The following is a 19,067-nucleotide window of genomic DNA, read 5'->3' on the forward strand; positions in this document are numbered from 1 at the left end:
GTAAACAGTATAGTTAGTAAAGTAGTTTTGATGTCGTCCCTCGAATACACTGATCATATTTATAGTCAAAACAAATTAGTTTGAATGTTGTCTTTCCCAATGAAACAATCCATAAAACCAAAAGATAAATTTTACTTGTTTAATTTCCGTAGTGCTAAATAGAAGAATCCATCGTTTAATTTTGCCTCAAAATGGATGAAATTGAGAAGAAATCCGAAAAAATTGTCTTAAAAAATAATTCAACTAAAACTGATATTATTGTTTCGGACGACAAGAAATATGATTGTGATATTTGTCAGGAGGCATTTGCCCTAGAATCGAGCTTGATATCACACCGAAACATAATTCACAATGAACAAAAAAATTTCGCTTGCGACAAGTGCGAGAAGAAATTTGAGTTCCGAAGTCATTTGAGTAGACATCAAATATCAGAACACAAAGACCGCAAAGATTTTGCATGTGACAAGTGCGAGAAAAAATTTGTGAAAAAATCAAGTTTATTTACGCATCAAAAATTGATACACAAAAATTGTAGCAAAGATTTCACATGTAACAAGTGTGAGAGAAAATTTGAAAATAAATCAACTTTTCTGAAGCATAAAAAAATATTCCATGAAGTTTTCAAAGATTACTTATGTGAAAAGTGCGCGAAGAGATTCGGGAATAAATATAGTTTGCTCTTACACATAAGGACAGTACATGATAGTCGCGAAGATTTTACATATCACAAGTGTGGGGAGAATTTTAGTAAAAAATCGCATTTATGCTCTCCTCAAAAGACAGAACACGAAGAACGGAAAAATTTTAAAGTCTTCAAAGATTATTTATGTAACAATTGTGGAAAGAAATTTGGAAATAAATCGCATTTAGTCATGCACATAACAACAGTCCACGAAGGTCAAAAAGATTATGCGTGTGAGAAGTGCAAGCAGACAGTTGGACAAAAATTGAATTTGACAAGGCACCAAAACACAGTTCATGAAAGTCGAAGAGATTACGTATGCATCAAATGCGAGAAGAAATTTGGATACAAATCAGTTTTGGTCAAGCACCAAAAAACCGTGCATGAAGGTCACAGAGATTACGCATGTGACAAGTGCGACAAAAAATTTACACAAAAATCGAGTTTGCTATTACACCAAAAGACAGTACACGAAGGTCGCAGAGATTATACATGCGATAATTGCGAAAAGAAATTTGGAAAAAAATCGCATTTGCTCACTCACAAAAGGTTAGTACACGAAGGTATGAGAAATTTCTCATGCGACAAGTGCGAAAAGAAATTTGGGGATAAAGGACAGTTGAATAGACATAAATTAGTGCACGATGGTCACAAAGATTACGAATGTGACAGGTGCGAAAAAAAATTTGGACATAAGTACAGTTTGCTATTACACCAAAAGACAGTACACGAAGGTCGCAAAGATTATGCATGCGAAAAATGCGAAAAAAAATTCGGAATTAACTCAGATTTGTTAAGGCACCAAAGAATAGTACATGAGGGTTGCAAAGATTACGCGTGCGACAATTGTGAGAAGAAATTTGGACAAATATCAGATTTTTATGTACACCAAAAGACAGTACACGAGGGTCGCAAAGATTTCGCATGCGACAAGTGCGAAAAAAAATTTGGAAGAAAATCGACTTTGCTTATCCACCAGAAGGCAGTACACGATGGTCGCAAAGATTATGCATGCGACAAGTGTGAGAAAAAATTTGTGCATAAACATCATTTGCTCAGACACCAACAGGCCGTTCATGAAGGTCGCAAAGATTACGAATGCGACAAGTGTGAGAGGAAATTTGAGGATAAAAGCAATTTAAGAAGGCACCAAAAAATCGTACACAAAAGTGGCTAAGATTGCGACAAGTGCGAGAGAAAATTTGGAAGTCAATCAGATTTTTTACAGTCCACAAAGATCATTTAGATTTGGTAAAACGCCGAAAGACAGTCAAGAAAATTCACAAAAACGACCTATCGAAAATTTCTTGAAGTTTGTTAAGATTACGTATGTCAAATACGATTTTTTCTCGTAACCGAAAATCGATGTGCAATCGCATTCAATTTCACGTCAAATGATAATCCAGTCTTTGTGAATAATTTGTACCTCATTCAAATTTCCCGAACTCATTGCCGTCAAATGATTGGAATAAATCCTCAGAAAATAGCGAAAAAATGAAAAACACCACTTTTTTGACAATTGTAATTATATATAGGAAACTTATATAAATGTTCAAGTAAAAGTTTTAATAAAATTGAAATAAAAAATGTGCCAAATTAATTTAGTCTTTCTTCATATCAGCTGTTATTTTATCTATCTCGAAGATATATACGAATTGAATCGACAATATACACAGTAATAATTAACAAAAGTCGAAACAATAAAAGTCAGAGCTATACAATTATCTTTTAACAAGTATTTGTAAATTTCTCTATGAAAAATTTACTACTTTCGGCAAACATTATGATTCAAGCACAAAAAATTCAAATGATATACAGACAGATCAATAAGGTTCAAAATTTTACAGCCAATGTATGATTATTGGAATTTAGTACATTTTCCAGTGGAAATTTTTTTAAAATAAAGTACATAATAATGTTGCAAACTGTAATAAAAAGTAAAAAAGTGTAAAAAAATTAATGGCTTTAACGTCGCCCCTCGAATACATTGATCATGTTTATAGTGAAAGCAAATCAGTTCGAAAATTGTCTTTCTCGATATAACAAGTCATAACAACAAAAGATAAATTTTACTTGTTTAGTTTCCGTGGCACTAAATAGAAGAATCCATAGTTCAATTTAAGCTCGAAAATGGATAACAGTGAAAAGAAATCAGAGAAAGTTGTCTCGAAAAGTAATTTAAGTCAACACGAAATTGATGTCTTAGACGATAAAAAATATGTTTGTGATATTTGTCAGGAGACATTTACACAAGAATCGAGTATGAAAACCCTCCGAGACACAACTTACAATAATCATAAAAATTACGCTTGCGACAAGTGCGACAAGAAACTCGTGAAAAAATCTACGCACAAGAAATTAGTACACAAAAATTGCAACAAAGATTTCACGTGTAACAAGTGCGAGAGGAAATTTGAAAGTAAATTAACTTTACTCAAGCACAAAAAAATATTCCACGAAGTATTCAAAAATTACTTATGTGAAATGTGCGCGAAAAGATTTGATAATAAACATAGTTTGCTCGTGCACATAAAGACAATGCATTGCGAAATCAAAGGTCGCAATGACTTCGCATGCGACAAATGCGAGAAGAAATTTGGATATAAATGCTATTTGCTCACTCATCAAAAGACAGTCCACGAAGGTCGCAGAGATTACACATGCGACACGTGCAAGAAAGTGTTTCGATGGAAATCGAATTTGCTTTCACACCAAAAAAAATTACACGAAGGTCGAAAAGACCACCCATGCGACAATTGCGAGAAGAAATTCAGATACAAACGGATGTTGCTTGTCCACCAAAAAACATTACACGAAGGTCGCAGAGATTACACATGCGACACGTGCAAGAAAGTGTTTCGATGGAAATCGAGTTTGCTTTTACATCAAAAAACATTACACGAAGGTCGGAAAGATTTCGAATGCGACAAGTGCGAGAAGAAATTTGCACATAAATGTAATTTGCTGTTGCACATAAAAACAGTCCACGAAGGTCGGAAAGATTACGCATGTGACCATTGCGATAAAAAATTTGGAGAAAAAGGACAGTTTAATAGACACCAAAAAACAGTTCATGAAGGTCGGAGAGATTATGCATGCGACAAGTGCGAACAAAAATTTGGACACAAATCGAATTTGCTTTCCCATCAAAGGATAATACACGATGGTCGCAGAGATTACGAATGTGAATATTGCGATAAAAAATTTGGAGAAAAAGGACAGTTTAATAGACACCAAAAAACAGTTCATGATGGTCGGAAAGATTATGCATGTGACAAATGTGAGAAAAAATTTGGGTATAAATCAGATTTGCTCATTCATCAAAAGACAGTTCATGAAGGTCGCAGAGATTACACATGCGACAAATGTGAGAAGAAATTTGGACACAAATCGAATTTGCTTTCCCATCAAAGGACAATACACGATGGTCGCAGAGATTACGAATGTGACCATTGCGATAAAAAATTTGGAGAAAAATCGAGATTGACTAAACATCAAAATACAGTTCACGAAGGTTGTAAAGATTACGCGAGCGGCAAGTGCGAGAAGAAATGATAATTGACAATTATAAATATGAACATCTATAGCTACTTGGATAGATGTGTTTCTAAATTTCAATAAAAATTGTGTTGAAATGATTTTGTATTACCTGAGGCTCGGAGGTTGAATTATCATTAGAATTTTGTACATTGATATTGTGGTGTTTTCAGATTTTTTTTACTGCTATTCACTGCTCTCTATTCATTTAGCGTCCGCTTGGTTTCCGCACTTATTCAATATTCATGCAACGATCAACCCAGAGTGTTTTTTCGCATCTTTACTGATAAAAATAAAAATCGAATGCCAAGAATCATCTTATTCTTGCGGCAAGAATCGAGTGTTTCTTGCTGTTAAAAGACCGAATTCTTGCTGCAATATTAATCTATGGGGCACATAGATGCAGTCATGCTTCTGGGACCTTTGCCTGATCGAGTTAACACCAGCAGATGTCAAATTTGTCATTCAACAGCCGACTGGAATTGATAGTTGAGGTGTAACGTTCGGAAATAAACACCAGGAATCATCCTGATCTTGCAGCAAGAATTCAGTCTTCTAAAAGCAAGTGCATTTCTTTTGTTCATAATGTATGCATAGCTTTTTGTATTATAGACCGTCATGTATCTGTATTTTCTGAGTAGAAGTCATTGCCAATAATTGAACAAAGACTTGAAGATCAAAAGCTATATTAAGAATCGATTGATGTTGAATATGAGCTGCAGAGATTAAAAATGATAGGGTTGCTAACTGAAAAAGCAAGCGCAGAAAGAAGAATAATGGCCTGTTTAAAAATATATAAACTCAAATATCTCAGTATTCAATATTCATTTCGCTTTGGCTAGATAGGAAGTAAGGTAAATATAATGATGAGCAGCCTTACCAACCTCACCACTCGTATACTAGTGTGTTTAGCTCAGTGCTCCTGAAAAGAACCGGAAATCTCAATTCGTAAACTGTCGATTATTACCTAAAATTTTGAAATTATCGTGGATTTGAACGTGTTTACTGGGCAATATCACGATGGTCTCTCACTCAAATTTCCAAAGTTTTTTTCATGGCATCACCATACATAAAATTGAAAACTCGAATGTCTCGAGAATTAAATTTTTAATATTTCTTTTTAATAATCTCGATCGAAAGCTGAGGTTTGTATATTAAAGTTTTCATTGGGTACTTCTGAAAGTTACCCATTGAATTACCGAAAAGGAACCAGACGCAGACGACTGCGCATACACCCACGCATATGTTCACTTTCTCTAATTCTTTATATTCGAAGCGTACATTTGGCACAGTCAGTAGCAGTTGCACGGCGTGAACGAAAAAACATCTGGGCTGCGAGTGTTCCTCGCCAATTATAGAATAAATATTTTTAATTCCAATCGAAATTGTATCAGTGTATCAGTGCGCGAAAAAATATAACCCGATTAAAACTGCAAGACTCGCTTCAAAATTCCACGATGTTCAAGACAAGATTCGTCCACGCTGCACTCGGATTTGAAGAGGGGAAAAAAGCTGCAGTTCGATCCGACGATAGTTAACCAGTTACCGGATGGCCTGTTTTCGGCGTTTTGGGAAAAACGTAGAGTTCAATAATCGCTCGTCTGGGGCTCGGCACTGGATGGTTTCTATGAACTGATACATTATCGGCTGCCGGTCGAGTGCTGCGAACCGATCATCGACCGACTGATGAACAAAGATATGTTTAATATTTGCTGGACGGCTGCGGGCCTAAGTAACGATTACAGTAAAAAATATGTTGTAACAAGAATGTAACAACAAATTTAGTCGCTAACTAAAGTTCTATAAAAGCAAATCTTTGTAAAAACAGCTAACGAACAAAATTACGCTTTGTGGCATGTGTGTTTGATGGCCTCAGGAGGAATTAGCTCATGATAGCGATAAACATAGTATTTTTAATGTAGATTGTTATTTTTCAATGTTGTATATTTTCCATATGATTTAAAATAATACATTTGAAAACGATTGAATTTATCAATTAGCTTGGATTTTTTTCATGTTTCAATTTTATTTCAGTTTTATTATTAAAAAATGATGGAGAAATCTCACATCTTCAATGGGTTCTCAATTTTGAACTATGTGAAAATAATTTTGCCTTTATTTTGAGAAATCATGTCACATGTATAGGAGACTTCTAATAAAGTATATTCAATTGAAAAAAAACTGGTTATTTTGATAATTCTATTTACCGTAATTGAAACATTAACGTATCTGATTTCTAAAATGTAAATGATTATTCAAGACTTGATGTTTGAAATAATTTTCAACATAACTTATGTTATTCAAACGATAAACAAGATGAAAATACATATGAGTAATTAATGATTCCAAGCCAAAAAACTTACAAGCACAGAGTAGTATGTTTTGCATATGGGAAATTAGAGGTCCAATATTCCAGTCGCCCTTACTTTTGATTTTGTTAAGTAAATTTTATTCACCCTTATTGTTCTTTTATTTTCTGGAGAAGTACTGCATGTGCACATTTCTTCAACATTCATGTTCACAGCTGAACTTAGTTCATTGTCCTTCGAATCACTGAACTTTACCCAAATCTAGTTAGAGAGACCCAAATCTCTTAGTTATCTAAATTTTGCAAGAAAACTATCAACTTTTGTAAATGGAAGTGTTTGAATCTCTAGAGCAAATAAATTGGAAATTAAATGGTTAAAAGGTTTTATAAACTTGAAAGAAAATTTGTTTTTAGCCTTAATTAAAATTTAGTAGATTTCTATATGATGTTAAGAAATTCATTTATATGGATCTTTGGTGTAAATAATAATTAAATAGTCGTACATTATTTTATTTTTCATTGTCAATTCAATTGTTAACTTACATCAATTAAAGTTCTGTTATTGTGTATACCAGTTTTATCCAATGAAATTTCATATGTAGATTATTAAATATTTTGGTTATTTGATTTCTGTCATAGGAGTCACAAAACATTCTAAAACTTCTAAAATCAACATTTTATTCAGATTCTTCAACTCATTGTAGGTTTCAGGAGTTAAAATTTCTTTACGATTGTTAATGAATGCAATAATCATTTTCTTCAGATTTTCCATATTACATTTATCAGCTATGGAAATAATTTCAACCCAATTCTTCACTGTTAATGATTCATATAAATATTTTTCACATAACTTCTTTAAACCAAATATCTGATATTTTTCTGAGGCATATGATAAATCGTATATTGTATCATGATGAAATTCGACTTCATTATTGTATATCCAAGTTAATAGACAGTCAACTACTTCTGCACTTATATCATTTATTGTTACTACATTTTCTATACTCTCTCTCATATCAGTTTTGAACATAGTTGCAAAGACGAGACTATGATTTGCTAGTATAGCTTTATGAGCACAGAATTTCTTGTCACCTACGATTAGTTTAATGTCTGAGAAATCTTGCTTGTTATAAAGTGTTGTAGAGTGTAATTCTGGATATCCATGCAATAATTTCAAAGTTTGTTTATCACTTTTAAGAGGTTTGGCTTCAATGAAGAACTTTATTATTAGTTTTCCATTAAATAAATAATAATCCATATTTTCACTGAATATTGACATGTCCATTGAAAACATTAATCTACTATTTAGTAAACATTGCAAGATTATTGGCGTAAATGTTTCTGATGTATTTGGGAGGGTACAAGAATTGTTGATTAAAACAAAACTTCCATTAAAATTGAATTTCATTTCACATTTATCTTCTGTTTTTACAAATTGGATGAATAATTTATTCAATTCTTTATTTGCAACTAATTTGAAACTCATTGGTCTCTTTCTCAAGTATAAAAAGGTAGGAGAAATTAATTTTGCCAATGACTGACATGCTTTTTTGATAACTGATTCATAAATATGCCACTCACAGTAATGGGGATAAGACTCTACAACGAATCCATCAGTCATGATGAAAATAATATTTCGAGTAATCAACAATATTAAAAAGTATATATATGATTGTTGCAACGATGCTGTACTCAATATCTGTATATTATATTAATCGTAGTATACTACAAGGAAAAACTAAAGTCAAGCACTTTTTGCATTAAGAGATCGAAGTAAAATACTAGTATCCAACAATTCGGCACTCAACTTATATTATAGAAATCTTGAAGGTGTTAAGTTTCTTAATAAAAGACGTTCGTTCCTTTTTTTTTAAACAACAAAGCAACGGATAAATCAACGCCTTTCAACGATGCAACTAGGTATAGCAAAAACGATGAAGTCAGTGTTACCAACGTTATAGGAAAATATCAATCATTGAATTTTTGTCAATTTCAGCTTTTAATTATGTTTCATGCCTCGTTCAAAAAATTATATACCAGGCGTTACCTCAACTACTAATTTCTCGAACGAAGCGTGAAACATAATTAAGATCTAACTTCACGAGTTTGTTTGATCTTTAAATTATTCATGTTTGTACTGATTTGATTTTTAAAATGAAAAACCATTATTTAAAATGTTCTTCTTGAATCAGAGTTGATTGTTGATATTGCTAGCATAAGTATTATTACACTATGAGTTGATAAAATATTTTTATTTATATAAAAGAAGATCCAAGAATTATTGAATTTTTATAGAAATCTGAATTCGGCTATTTTAATAACTACTTTATTTCTATTTGATGTATTTTTGTATAAATTATAAGGTTTCATGATCAAGTTATTCATTGTTTTACATTTTGTTCCTACTTGATTTCTCAGTCTTATTTAAAAAGAATTTGAAGATTGATAAAGTTTTCCATTATCATACAATGGAATCTCAAATTTGTCACTAAATTGTTATTGTTTGTTTATACCTCGTAACTTCAGTTTAAGATGACAATTAGACATTTTTTTCTATTATATCTATCATTTCAATGAGGCATTTTTTTAAAAACTTCTTGCGAGATAAGGAAATTTATATTAGCAATAATGTTTAACAACTTAAAAAAAAATTGTATTCAATTTATTTCAAAGACAAAATTAATTAAGAATTTATGAACCAGATATTTAGATTAGGTTGTACAAAAATAAATATTTCAAGATGCAAAATAAGAATGGTGGTGTTAATTATTCAAATATATCATAAACACAATCAAAATGTTAGATAGTAAAACATGAAAAATCATTTTTAATCATAACTCCTAATGTTCATTTTGATCTGAGAACAAGAAACATAAAATGTTGGGTAATTTCTGCATACAATTTTAAATTTGATTTCTGTAGTTGAACAAATGGTTTAGAATTCATAAAATCAAGTTTACATTTCCGACCAATGAAAACAATAATTTCACTTTTTAGTTCATACATGTTATACAAATCTGCAGCCAAAACATAATCTATACAATTTTCAATGGTTAAAGTGTCTAGTAAATATCTTTCACATGATTTTTTTAAATTAGGAATTAAATATTTATCCGAAGCCATCAATAGATCAAATACAATGTTTTTATCAATTCTAGCAATGTGAGTATACATATATCTCAATAAATTATGCATTCCCTCTGCACTCATGTCATTTATTTCCACAACATTTTCTTTGCTTTCTTTCAAATCGTTTTTAAACATGGCTGTAAACACTGTACTACCATTTGCTAATATCGCCTTGTGAGCAAAAAATGTTTCATCGCCAACCACCAATTGAATATCCGATAGATCTGAGTTGTTGAAGAGATTTTCAAAGCACGATACTGGAGATTTTTGAGGGTCTTTATTATAACTTGCATTATTAATGATTTTTGCATCAATAAAAAATCGAAATGTTATAGTTTCTGTGGAAGTCATATTAACAGATTTTAATTTGTCAAACACATCTTTATACGTTTGATCGCTAAATGTGTAATATCTGTCACAGTTTTCAAGTTCAATTCGTGATTCGTTCTTTGTCAAAGAATCGGGTCGATGATTCACTAAGTATATATAGCTTTCAGAAAGATCAAAAGGCGAGCTATCCTTTGATAACAGTTGCAAAAACACTTTTATAGAATACATATTATATCTTAAAGTCAGACGCCAGAGTTTATTCCTATCACATCTGAATTGCGGAGATTCTAAAAGTGAGTCCCAACGTTCATCAGGAGTAAGCCGTAATCTACAGGATATAATCCATTCGCTGTATCCAAAATTAGTATGACGGATTTCGTTCGACATTGCGTTAAAAATTATACATATATTAATTAAGAAACAGGTAAAATGGCATTGGTGTCTTACAAGTATCTGAACTAATTCAACATGTGAACTGTCGAGTCTTAAACGAACCTCGAACGACTGACTGAGAACAAAGGATAGGGCTTTTTCGCAGTCGTCACTATCGGGCAAATCTGTAAAGTGACCAATGGTGACGACTGTGAAAAAGGCATCTTATCGAATTTTGACCATTGAGAAAAGAGTGTAAATTGATCTTTGACGTTATTTGCATTGCAACCTTGACGTACCTTACTTTTGTGATATATATATAAGGTGGAAGAAACTATAAAAACCAGTAACAATTTTTAAAGTTTTTTTTTAATAATTTCTTCAAAATTATGAGATTTTTTATAACAATTATCGAATTCACAGAATAAAGTTTTTTCGACATAAATATTATTTAAAAAATGCATTAATATTATGCAAAAATCAGATTAATTTTATGTTAATTTTATGTAACTTTAGCTAAAAGAAATATTTAAATATTATTTAAAAAATGCATTAATATAATGCAAAAATCAGATTAATTTTAAATATTTCTTTTAGCTAGACATTTTTATTTCGTGGTATTTTACTAATTATTCTTAGAGCAAGTCAATCTGAGCAATAATGTTTAAAAATTTGATTTCGAATGCAATATTTGACATTTTATGTATAGAAACAAAATCAAATGAAAGAATAATTATGTGTAGATGTTTTATTTAAGAAAATCATTTTATAATTGTATAAAAGATTTGATTTACATAGTAAAATTAAATGATTCATATGATTTCAAGAAAGTTTATTTCGATAATTTGAATTGTATACAGTGTAATTTACTGATACATAAAACAAACTTTTCAAACTGTCAATTTAATATTTTCTGCAGCATTTGCCAAATAAATTGTAATTTTATTCATGTTATGCACAATAATATATCTACCATTGTAATTATTTCAATTAGATTTTGCTTCTTTCATATTATTTCTAAACATTGTCAGAAATACTAGACTACAATTTGCTAGTATATCTTTATGAGCCTAAAATTTAACATTTCTTATACAGAATTGAATATCAGATAAACTTGGGTTACAGAGAAGAGTTTAAAAAGATGATTCTAAATATGCAGTACGGTTCAGTTACAACATACAAATATATTGCATGAATATGAACTGTTATAATTATTCCTTTTAGTGATATACTTTTTAAGCTTTTATCGATGAAAATAGTAGACAAACTGAATTATAAAATATTGATTGAGTACGTTCACTTTTTCTTCATAAAATTTAAATTGTTTCTAAATAAGATTTTCTGTAAAAATAGAAAAATCTAGTTTCCACTCACTCAATCAGACAAAACTTTCAATAAAATTTGATTACATCTTTAGTATAAAAAACAAGATTTAAAGTTGAAATTTTATCTATTTTTTACTGCGAGTTTCAGTAACTTTCGAGTTTAAATTGATAATTAGGTGAAAGTGGTCTTAAATTCGCTAAAATTAAAAAGATAAACTTTTCAAATAGACGTTCTGACAGAAATTGGTCAAAAGGCCTGGAACAAGCTTCCAAATAAGAAAGACCTGGCCATGATAAAAAAAATGATGCAGATTTTTTTTATTCATAAAGAAAAAGGTGAAGCTATGCCAGTACCACATATTTGTCGCGGATATAAATTAGTGAAGGTAGGTAAAATTATTTATATAAGTATCACCGCGATATTAATATGATTGTTCTTTATTCCAGGGTCAGTTACGCGAAGACCCAATCCAGGCCGAAGAGACAAAGAAGACCACTTAATCGTTTATCTTATGATTATTTAAGGCATAATATTAAAAAATTGTAATTGCTGTACAAGCTGTACAATTATACATGCACACAAACATACATGCATGTACCCACCCACACATCCACATACTATACGCACACAAGCTCACATCCGGATCTGATATGCTCGCACGCTCCTATACACTCATACACATTTACTCACATGCGTTTAAAAAGTTTATTTAATACTGAAAATAAAACGGCTCGTTTTAATTTAACACATATATTTTATTTAATATAAATAAAAAGGAGTAAATTAATTCAAATAAGGTTGAACATGACCACCTTCATGTTCAATTACACAATGAATAATTTTTAAAAAATGTCTTCGCACCCGCTGCAACTCTCTCGGAGTTATCAGTCTCCATTCCCTAATTATCCTTTGCCTCATATCTTCTTTGGTGGTCGGCGGTTCTGCATAACACCGATCTTTTAGCCGACCCCAGAGATAGAAATCTAATGGCGTCATATCCGGAGAGCGCGGTGGCCATTTTCTATTTCCTGGAGCCTTGTTGCCGATCCAGCGACCGGGAAACTCGGCGTCCAGGTAATTGGTGACGTCACGGCTGCTGTGCGGCCGTGCACCATCTTGTTGAAACCAAATTTGAGCAGTTGGCACCGGGTTGCCCTGCAGCAGTCGTGGGAGATCGTTTTGGAGAAATTGAATGTACATTGCTCCATCTAGTGGACCTTCGAAAAAATGAGGCCCAACTAAACGATCTCCCACAATACCTCCCCAGACATTGAGAGTCCAGCGGCGCTGGTTCTCTACCTCGCGAACCCACCGAGGATTATTTTCCGACCAATACCGATAATTCTGTCGGTTCAACGTTCCACCTTGAGTGAAGTTGGATTCGTCACTAAACAGGATTGTCCTCGTCCATCCAGGGTTCTCTTCCTCCATTTGGGCTACCCAGCGTGCGAATCGCAACCTGACGGAAGGGTCAGTATCTCGGACTGTGGGTTGCGGGATGTAGTGATACGGCCTCATCACGGGGCGTAGAATGAGCCGCACAGTTTCTCGATTAGCTCCTGTAAAAAATTGGTAGGTATTATACATTTAAAAATTTTAAATATTAAACGTTAGTGTGTGCGTGTGTGTGTGTTTTTTTTTTTTTTTTTTTTTTTTTTTTTGACGTGGGCAGAGTGAACTCGGCAGCCAGTGGCCCTTCGAAACGAGTACCCCATGGAAACTGTCGTTAAACCCGCGCGTGGCACTGGGGCATTACTCGCGATTTTACCCATATGTGTCTGTATGTGGGTGCGTACGAGTATTCGTGCATGTGGGCGCATACGAGTGCTTACATATGTGTGTGTATGTGGGTGCGTACGCGTGTTCGTGTGTGTGTGTGTGTGTGTGTGTAAATCGGTGCACGAACGTATGTTTGTGTAAGTGTATGTGAGGGTACGTACGTACGCGTGTCTGCGTGCGTAGGTGAGTGTCCGTAGAGTTTTTAATAATAAATTAATTGATGTTTAAATGATACCTAGGTGTCGAGCCAATCCCCGTGCGCTCTGCAGGCCATTCGCTCGAAACTCCCTCAAAACAACTTCCTCTAATCCATCTCGCACCGGTCTCCTATGACGATTAACATTGCGTCGTTGGTCGCGGAGATCGCCGTTTTCCTGGTATCTTCGCCACATTCTGATGATTGTTAATCGATTCAATCATCTTTTACAACCGTTAAGTTATTATGATAAAAAAAAGTATAACTTACCGAGCAAACGTTTGGGTCGAACGTACGGGATCACCGTAACGTTCCCGGTATAAACGCTGCGCCAATTCAAAATTGGGTTGGACATCACCGTTGACGACGCGCACTCGATTTCGCGGCCTGCCCACCTGTCTATTGCCTGGATTTTCTTCGGGATGCATGCTTCTGATAATGCATTCTAGAATGCGATTTCTAGCAATTTGATCTTCATTAACCCGTGCCATTATCGTTATGATTGTTGTAAGGTTAAGATTCTGACAATAATAAACAATCGACCGATAGAGCCAGTCGAGTTTTTTTTGTTTTTATGCAAAATCCAATGCATTCAGATATTGTAAACAGCGCAAAATTTAAAAAAAAAAACATGCAAAAATCAACAGTAAGTTTCGGTACCTTTTTGTCCTGCGCAAGGTAGACGTACTCAAGGAAAACGATTTTTTCGACGCTCTGGCCAAGTACTTGAGTAAAAACTCGCGCTTTATATACTAAGGTCGGAGCAAACTGATGAAAAATTCAAATTGACAAAATTCAGGTCGAGTCCCGGCGTCTCTCGGTAACTTTTTGTCCAGCTACAGGTCGTCGTTTTCTGGGAGTTCTATTTTTTAAAAGCTCGGGCTAAGTATTTACGTAAAAATTCACGCTTTTTATGCAAGTCAAGGCCGAATGAAAAAAAATTAAATTTGACGAAGGACAATTGCCCAGCTACAGGTCGTCGTCTTGTGGGAGTTCGATTTTTTTCGACGCTAGGGCTCAGTATTCGATAAAAAATTCACGCTTTTTATGCAAGTCAAAGCCGAATGAAAAAAAATTATAAAAATTTTTAGACGCTTGAAGTTTGAAAGCTCTGTTTTTCAATGGTGGTATATAAATTGTGCTGAATAGTTATTAGAATGGAGAAAAATTAGTTTAAGGGGAGGCTCTCATGAGACTCGATCAAAAAATCGATTTTTTTTTTTTGCTTACTTAGATAGCAAATGTCCCGTAGAATACACCCCCGAAACCCTTTTTATCAAAATCGATTTAGTTAAAAAATTATAGGCAAAAAACCGAAGCTGTCTTTTTACAAGGGAACGATGTATGTATGTATGTACATTCACTTTCTAAAACTTTAAACGCGTTTTTCTCGAAACTATGTTTTCTGAATCGGGCGGCAACATATCTCGAAAAGTACTGCACTTAGAGATACGCTTTTTTTTTATTTTAAAGCTAATTAAATTGTCTGGAGGTTGAACCTATAAAATTTTAAATTTTTTCATTATTATTACTTTTTACAGCCCTTAAAAGAGCCAAAAAAGGGCAAAAAAAAAAAAATTTTTTTCCGAAGTCCGCCATTTTATCAATTTTTAATTTTTTTGCAATTATTTAGGTTCAACCTCCAGCAAATGTCATCTAGTTTAAGAGGAACTTCGCATTTTTAGTTTCGGGCAAAAACTGAAGGCGCTAGCTTGCCGCCCGTTAAGGTACCTTTTTTTAACACGACCTCCATCAAACGCTGCTAGGCGATAAATAATTCGATATTTTGGTCTGAAAAAATTTGTAAATATAGTTGAATACATACTTTATAAGTACAAAAAAAATTTGACTGCATTATTCACTTCCTTCCACGAAAAAAAAAATCACGAATAACATGTCATTTTTGAGGCGCTAGATGAGAGCCTCCCCTTAAACAAAAAAAGCCACAATTTTCACGTTTTTTTGTTTTTAAACCAAATTTCAAATGTGTTTCGAGTATGCCTAAACCTTGGAAACACATAAAACCGTGGCATAAATAATTTACCTTTAAAATTACATATATTATGTACTAAAAATTTGCCGGAAAGTTAACAAAATGACGTTTGGAATGCATAATTTTTTTGTATACTTTCATGAATATTTTTCTCGATAAATATTAACTCTAGGAAAAAATTACCAAGAATAAAAAAGTCTTAAAATGACTCAAAGAATACACTGATAATTTTTCAAAATGTTTTGATCAATTTTTAACGTTTTGCAAAATTATGCGAATTGCAAAATTAATAAAAATTACTCGAAAAATTATGAAAAAATTCTAGCGTATTCTTTGAGTCATTTTAAGACTTTTTTATTCATGATAATTTTTTCCTAGAGTTGATAGTTATCGAGAAAAATATTCATGAAAGTATACAAAAAATTATGCATTCCAGACGCCATTTTGTTAACTTTCCGGCAAACATAATATATGTCATTTTAAACCTTTAGGGGTACAATTTTGCACAGCATCAGGTCGTCGTTCTCTGGGAGTTTGATCTTTTCGTCGCCCGGGCCAAGTACTATAGGGTATGTTGACCCATTTTCCTTGGACGTGGTCAAATGATAAAACATAAAAAATTTTGAATGATTTCGGTCGGCATGGCGAGTTTGGTCACATTTGTGTTTTCCGGTAACCCGGCGAATCCGTATACTCGTCCCGACGGAAAAAAACCGCTGCCAATTTATTGGAAAAGAGCTTCCTCATAAAAAATAATATTAACAAAAGGCATCGGTCATTAACGTGAAAATTCGTATTTTTAAATTTTGATTCACTGTCTAGTGTCCTAAGTACCAGTAGATCACGACCATCAGGACCATTAAGTAACTGCCTCCCCCGAGGGGGAGGTACATAATTTTACATTGAAATATATCTATATTATCAAATTCTTTTAGCGTCATAAGAACAATTAGACGTTACAGCTTAAAATTAATTTATACAATGTAGTCAATGAGAATTTTCTTAAAGCTACTATCACATAGTTTGAGTCCGTTGTTTTTTCTTTACAAAGCATGTATAAAAACTATAGCTGTCATTACAAAATATATTTAGTTATAATAACAGTCACAATGTAAAAATATATATATATAAATAGTACAAAAGGCCGAGAAAACAAAAACTCATACAGACATTTGTTGGTAATTCAATGTAGTTTCCAAATATATAAACCAAATTGTCCTACGAGGTCTGGTTTAAAATCTCGTTTTCGAGCCTATCACAGAACTTCCTCTATGAGGAAGCAATAATCGTTCAAGAAAAAGTAAAAATAGTAACTAAAACCATCATGTATTGAATTGTATGAATAAATTAAGACAAATTATGATGAATATATATATAAACCAAATTCAGTCATATCAGTACTGTTTAGTACATCTATGATGATGTTATAAGGCTTTCTGCTGCAGTGAGTTCACTTTTTTCACGAAAATCACTTGCTGCGGTCAATTCGATCACATGTGGGCTTGACAAGTATTTCAAACTCATCAGTAAAAATAGTAACATTTAAAATTGTTATGACAGAATTTTATGTTTTTTTACACTTTTTTACTTTTTCCATGTAACTTTAATGAGATTGAATTCATAGGGTTTTCATTTCTCTAATTGTAGGTAAACAAATATGATAACTGTAATAAAAAGTAAAAAAGTGTAGAAAATGTATCACATGTTTGAAATCGTTAGTAATCTTACATTTTTTTACACTTTTTTACTTTTTATTACAGTTCATATGTACTTTATTTAAAAAAAAAATTCCGCTGGGGTGGATCACTTTATTTTTCATTTCTGAACATTACTGAATGAACATTACTTATTTTTCTCGTTTACAATGAAATTTTATCTTCGAAAAACATCCCTTTGTTGAACACGCGTGTGATATTTATTCATTTATGATTTTTTCAATCTGCTGCTCCAAACAGCTGAGCGCCGTCGAGGTTATGGCCAAGCTAGGCGCAAGCCGCTGGCAAGGCCCCGATTTTTTTTTGACATTTCATGCAATAATTTTCTACATATTCCTGATTCATTTTAGACTTGTGAATACCCAGTTGAAAAAAATTGCATGGATATCCGCGTTGATTATCGCGACGATTTCACGTGGATCATACATAGATTCCTCGAGGATCAGGCATTGATTCCACGTAGATCGAACATGAACACCACATGGATTAAAAAAATGGCCTAAGGTGAACCGCGTGGATTGACATAATACCTACACATATTTTCGGTCAACCCACAACAATTTTCGCTAAAGTTCTCGTGAATTGCTCAGAAATCTACGCATATTTTCGGTCAATCCACAACGATTTTCGAAAAAAATCCTCGCGGATTAATCAATTATCAACGTGAAGAAATTAAAATCCATGACGATTCACCGACAAAACATCGCGGATACTTGAAGCGGGCTCGCGAAACAGGTCCAAGGTCCTGAAAAAATTGAAAAACGACCAACTTGGAATTTTTTTCCATCCATGTATGATCCACGTGGTATCGTTGTCCAATCTGCGTGGTATCCATGTCTAATCATCGTGGATAGCTAATCCACGTGGATATCCATGAAACTTTTTTCAATTGGATAGTGTTTTTAAGTTAAAAAATCATTCTCTTGTGATTTATGCAAGCTAAAATAATTTTGTTTCATTTTTTCATCCAAAAATTTTTTTTATCCATGAAAAACTCACCAAAGCTAGGATACGACTTCACCATTCAATTCAACGTATCGTAGAACATTGTCATGCATATAATGCATATCTATTTTCGTGAGGGAAAACAGTGTAGTAATATTCCTTTAAATATCCTTGGTCACACTATACATTGCGACGGACGGCAGACCCCGGGTCGTGGAATGCGAATAACCCCTAGTGTAAACGATGCAGATATAAGTCCGACGTGTCTCGGCGACAAGTCAGTTGGCGAAGAGCAGTCGTAAAGGTAACATCTATCTTCCGACGGGTGAGTGAAAGTGATGGTGTTAAGTGACGTTTGTTAATCTCAAGAACATGTGTGTTTAATTGTGCAGTGCGTGAAATATTTAAATTCTGTGATCTGTTGAGTGACGTGTGTGCCTTTGACAAAGAAAAACGGTTTTTTTAAACGGTCTGTGTTGTGAGATATCAGCCGCGATCTACTGCGCAGCCCTTTTGCGCAGGAAATTGACTAAATAAGTCCGACCTGTCTCGGCTACAAGTCAGTTGGCGAAGAGCAGTCGTCGAGGTAACATCTATCTTCCGACGGGTGAGTGAAAGTGATCTATGTGGTGTTAAGTGACGTTTGTTAATCTCAAGAACATGTGTGTTTAATTGTGCAGTGCGTTAAATATTTAAGTTCTGTGATCTGTTAAGTGACGTGTGTGCCTTTGAAAAAAAAAACGGTTTTTTCAAAC

General features: G+C 33.3%; 2 protein-coding genes across 2 annotated transcripts; both read right to left on the reverse strand.

Annotated features, from left to right (window-relative positions):
• Positions 1–7,146: 7,146 nt before the first annotated feature.
• On the reverse strand, positions 7,147–7,806 carry LOC106655782 (speckle-type POZ protein-like). The gene has a single exon (XM_014376339.1). The coding sequence runs from the start codon at positions 7,804–7,806 to the stop codon at positions 7,147–7,149; it is 660 nt and encodes a 219-aa protein (XP_014231825.1).
• Positions 7,807–9,296: 1,490 nt separating this feature from the next.
• Positions 9,297–10,474, reverse strand: LOC106655858 (BTB/POZ domain-containing protein At3g56230-like). Its single transcript, XM_014376441.2, has one exon. It carries the CDS (start codon positions 10,371–10,373, stop codon positions 9,375–9,377), a length of 999 nt encoding a protein of 332 aa, XP_014231927.1. The 5' UTR covers positions 10,374–10,474; the 3' UTR covers positions 9,297–9,374.
• Positions 10,475–19,067: the final 8,593 nt, after the last annotated feature.

This window comes from Trichogramma pretiosum, unplaced genomic scaffold (assembly GCF_000599845.2).
Source record: "Trichogramma pretiosum strain Unisexual culture from Peru unplaced genomic scaffold, Tpre_2.0 scaffold187, whole genome shotgun sequence".
NCBI classification, from domain to species: Eukaryota; Metazoa; Arthropoda; class Insecta; order Hymenoptera; family Trichogrammatidae; genus Trichogramma; species Trichogramma pretiosum.

Excerpts from the sequence above, each read along its gene's own strand:
- LOC106655782 (XM_014376339.1), bottom strand. The coding sequence starts at position 7,806 with ATGTCAATATTCAGTGAAAATATGGATTATTATTTATTTAATGGAAAA.
- LOC106655858 (XM_014376441.2), bottom strand. The coding sequence starts at position 10,373 with ATGTCGAACGAAATCCGTCATACTAATTTTGGATACAGCGAATGGATT.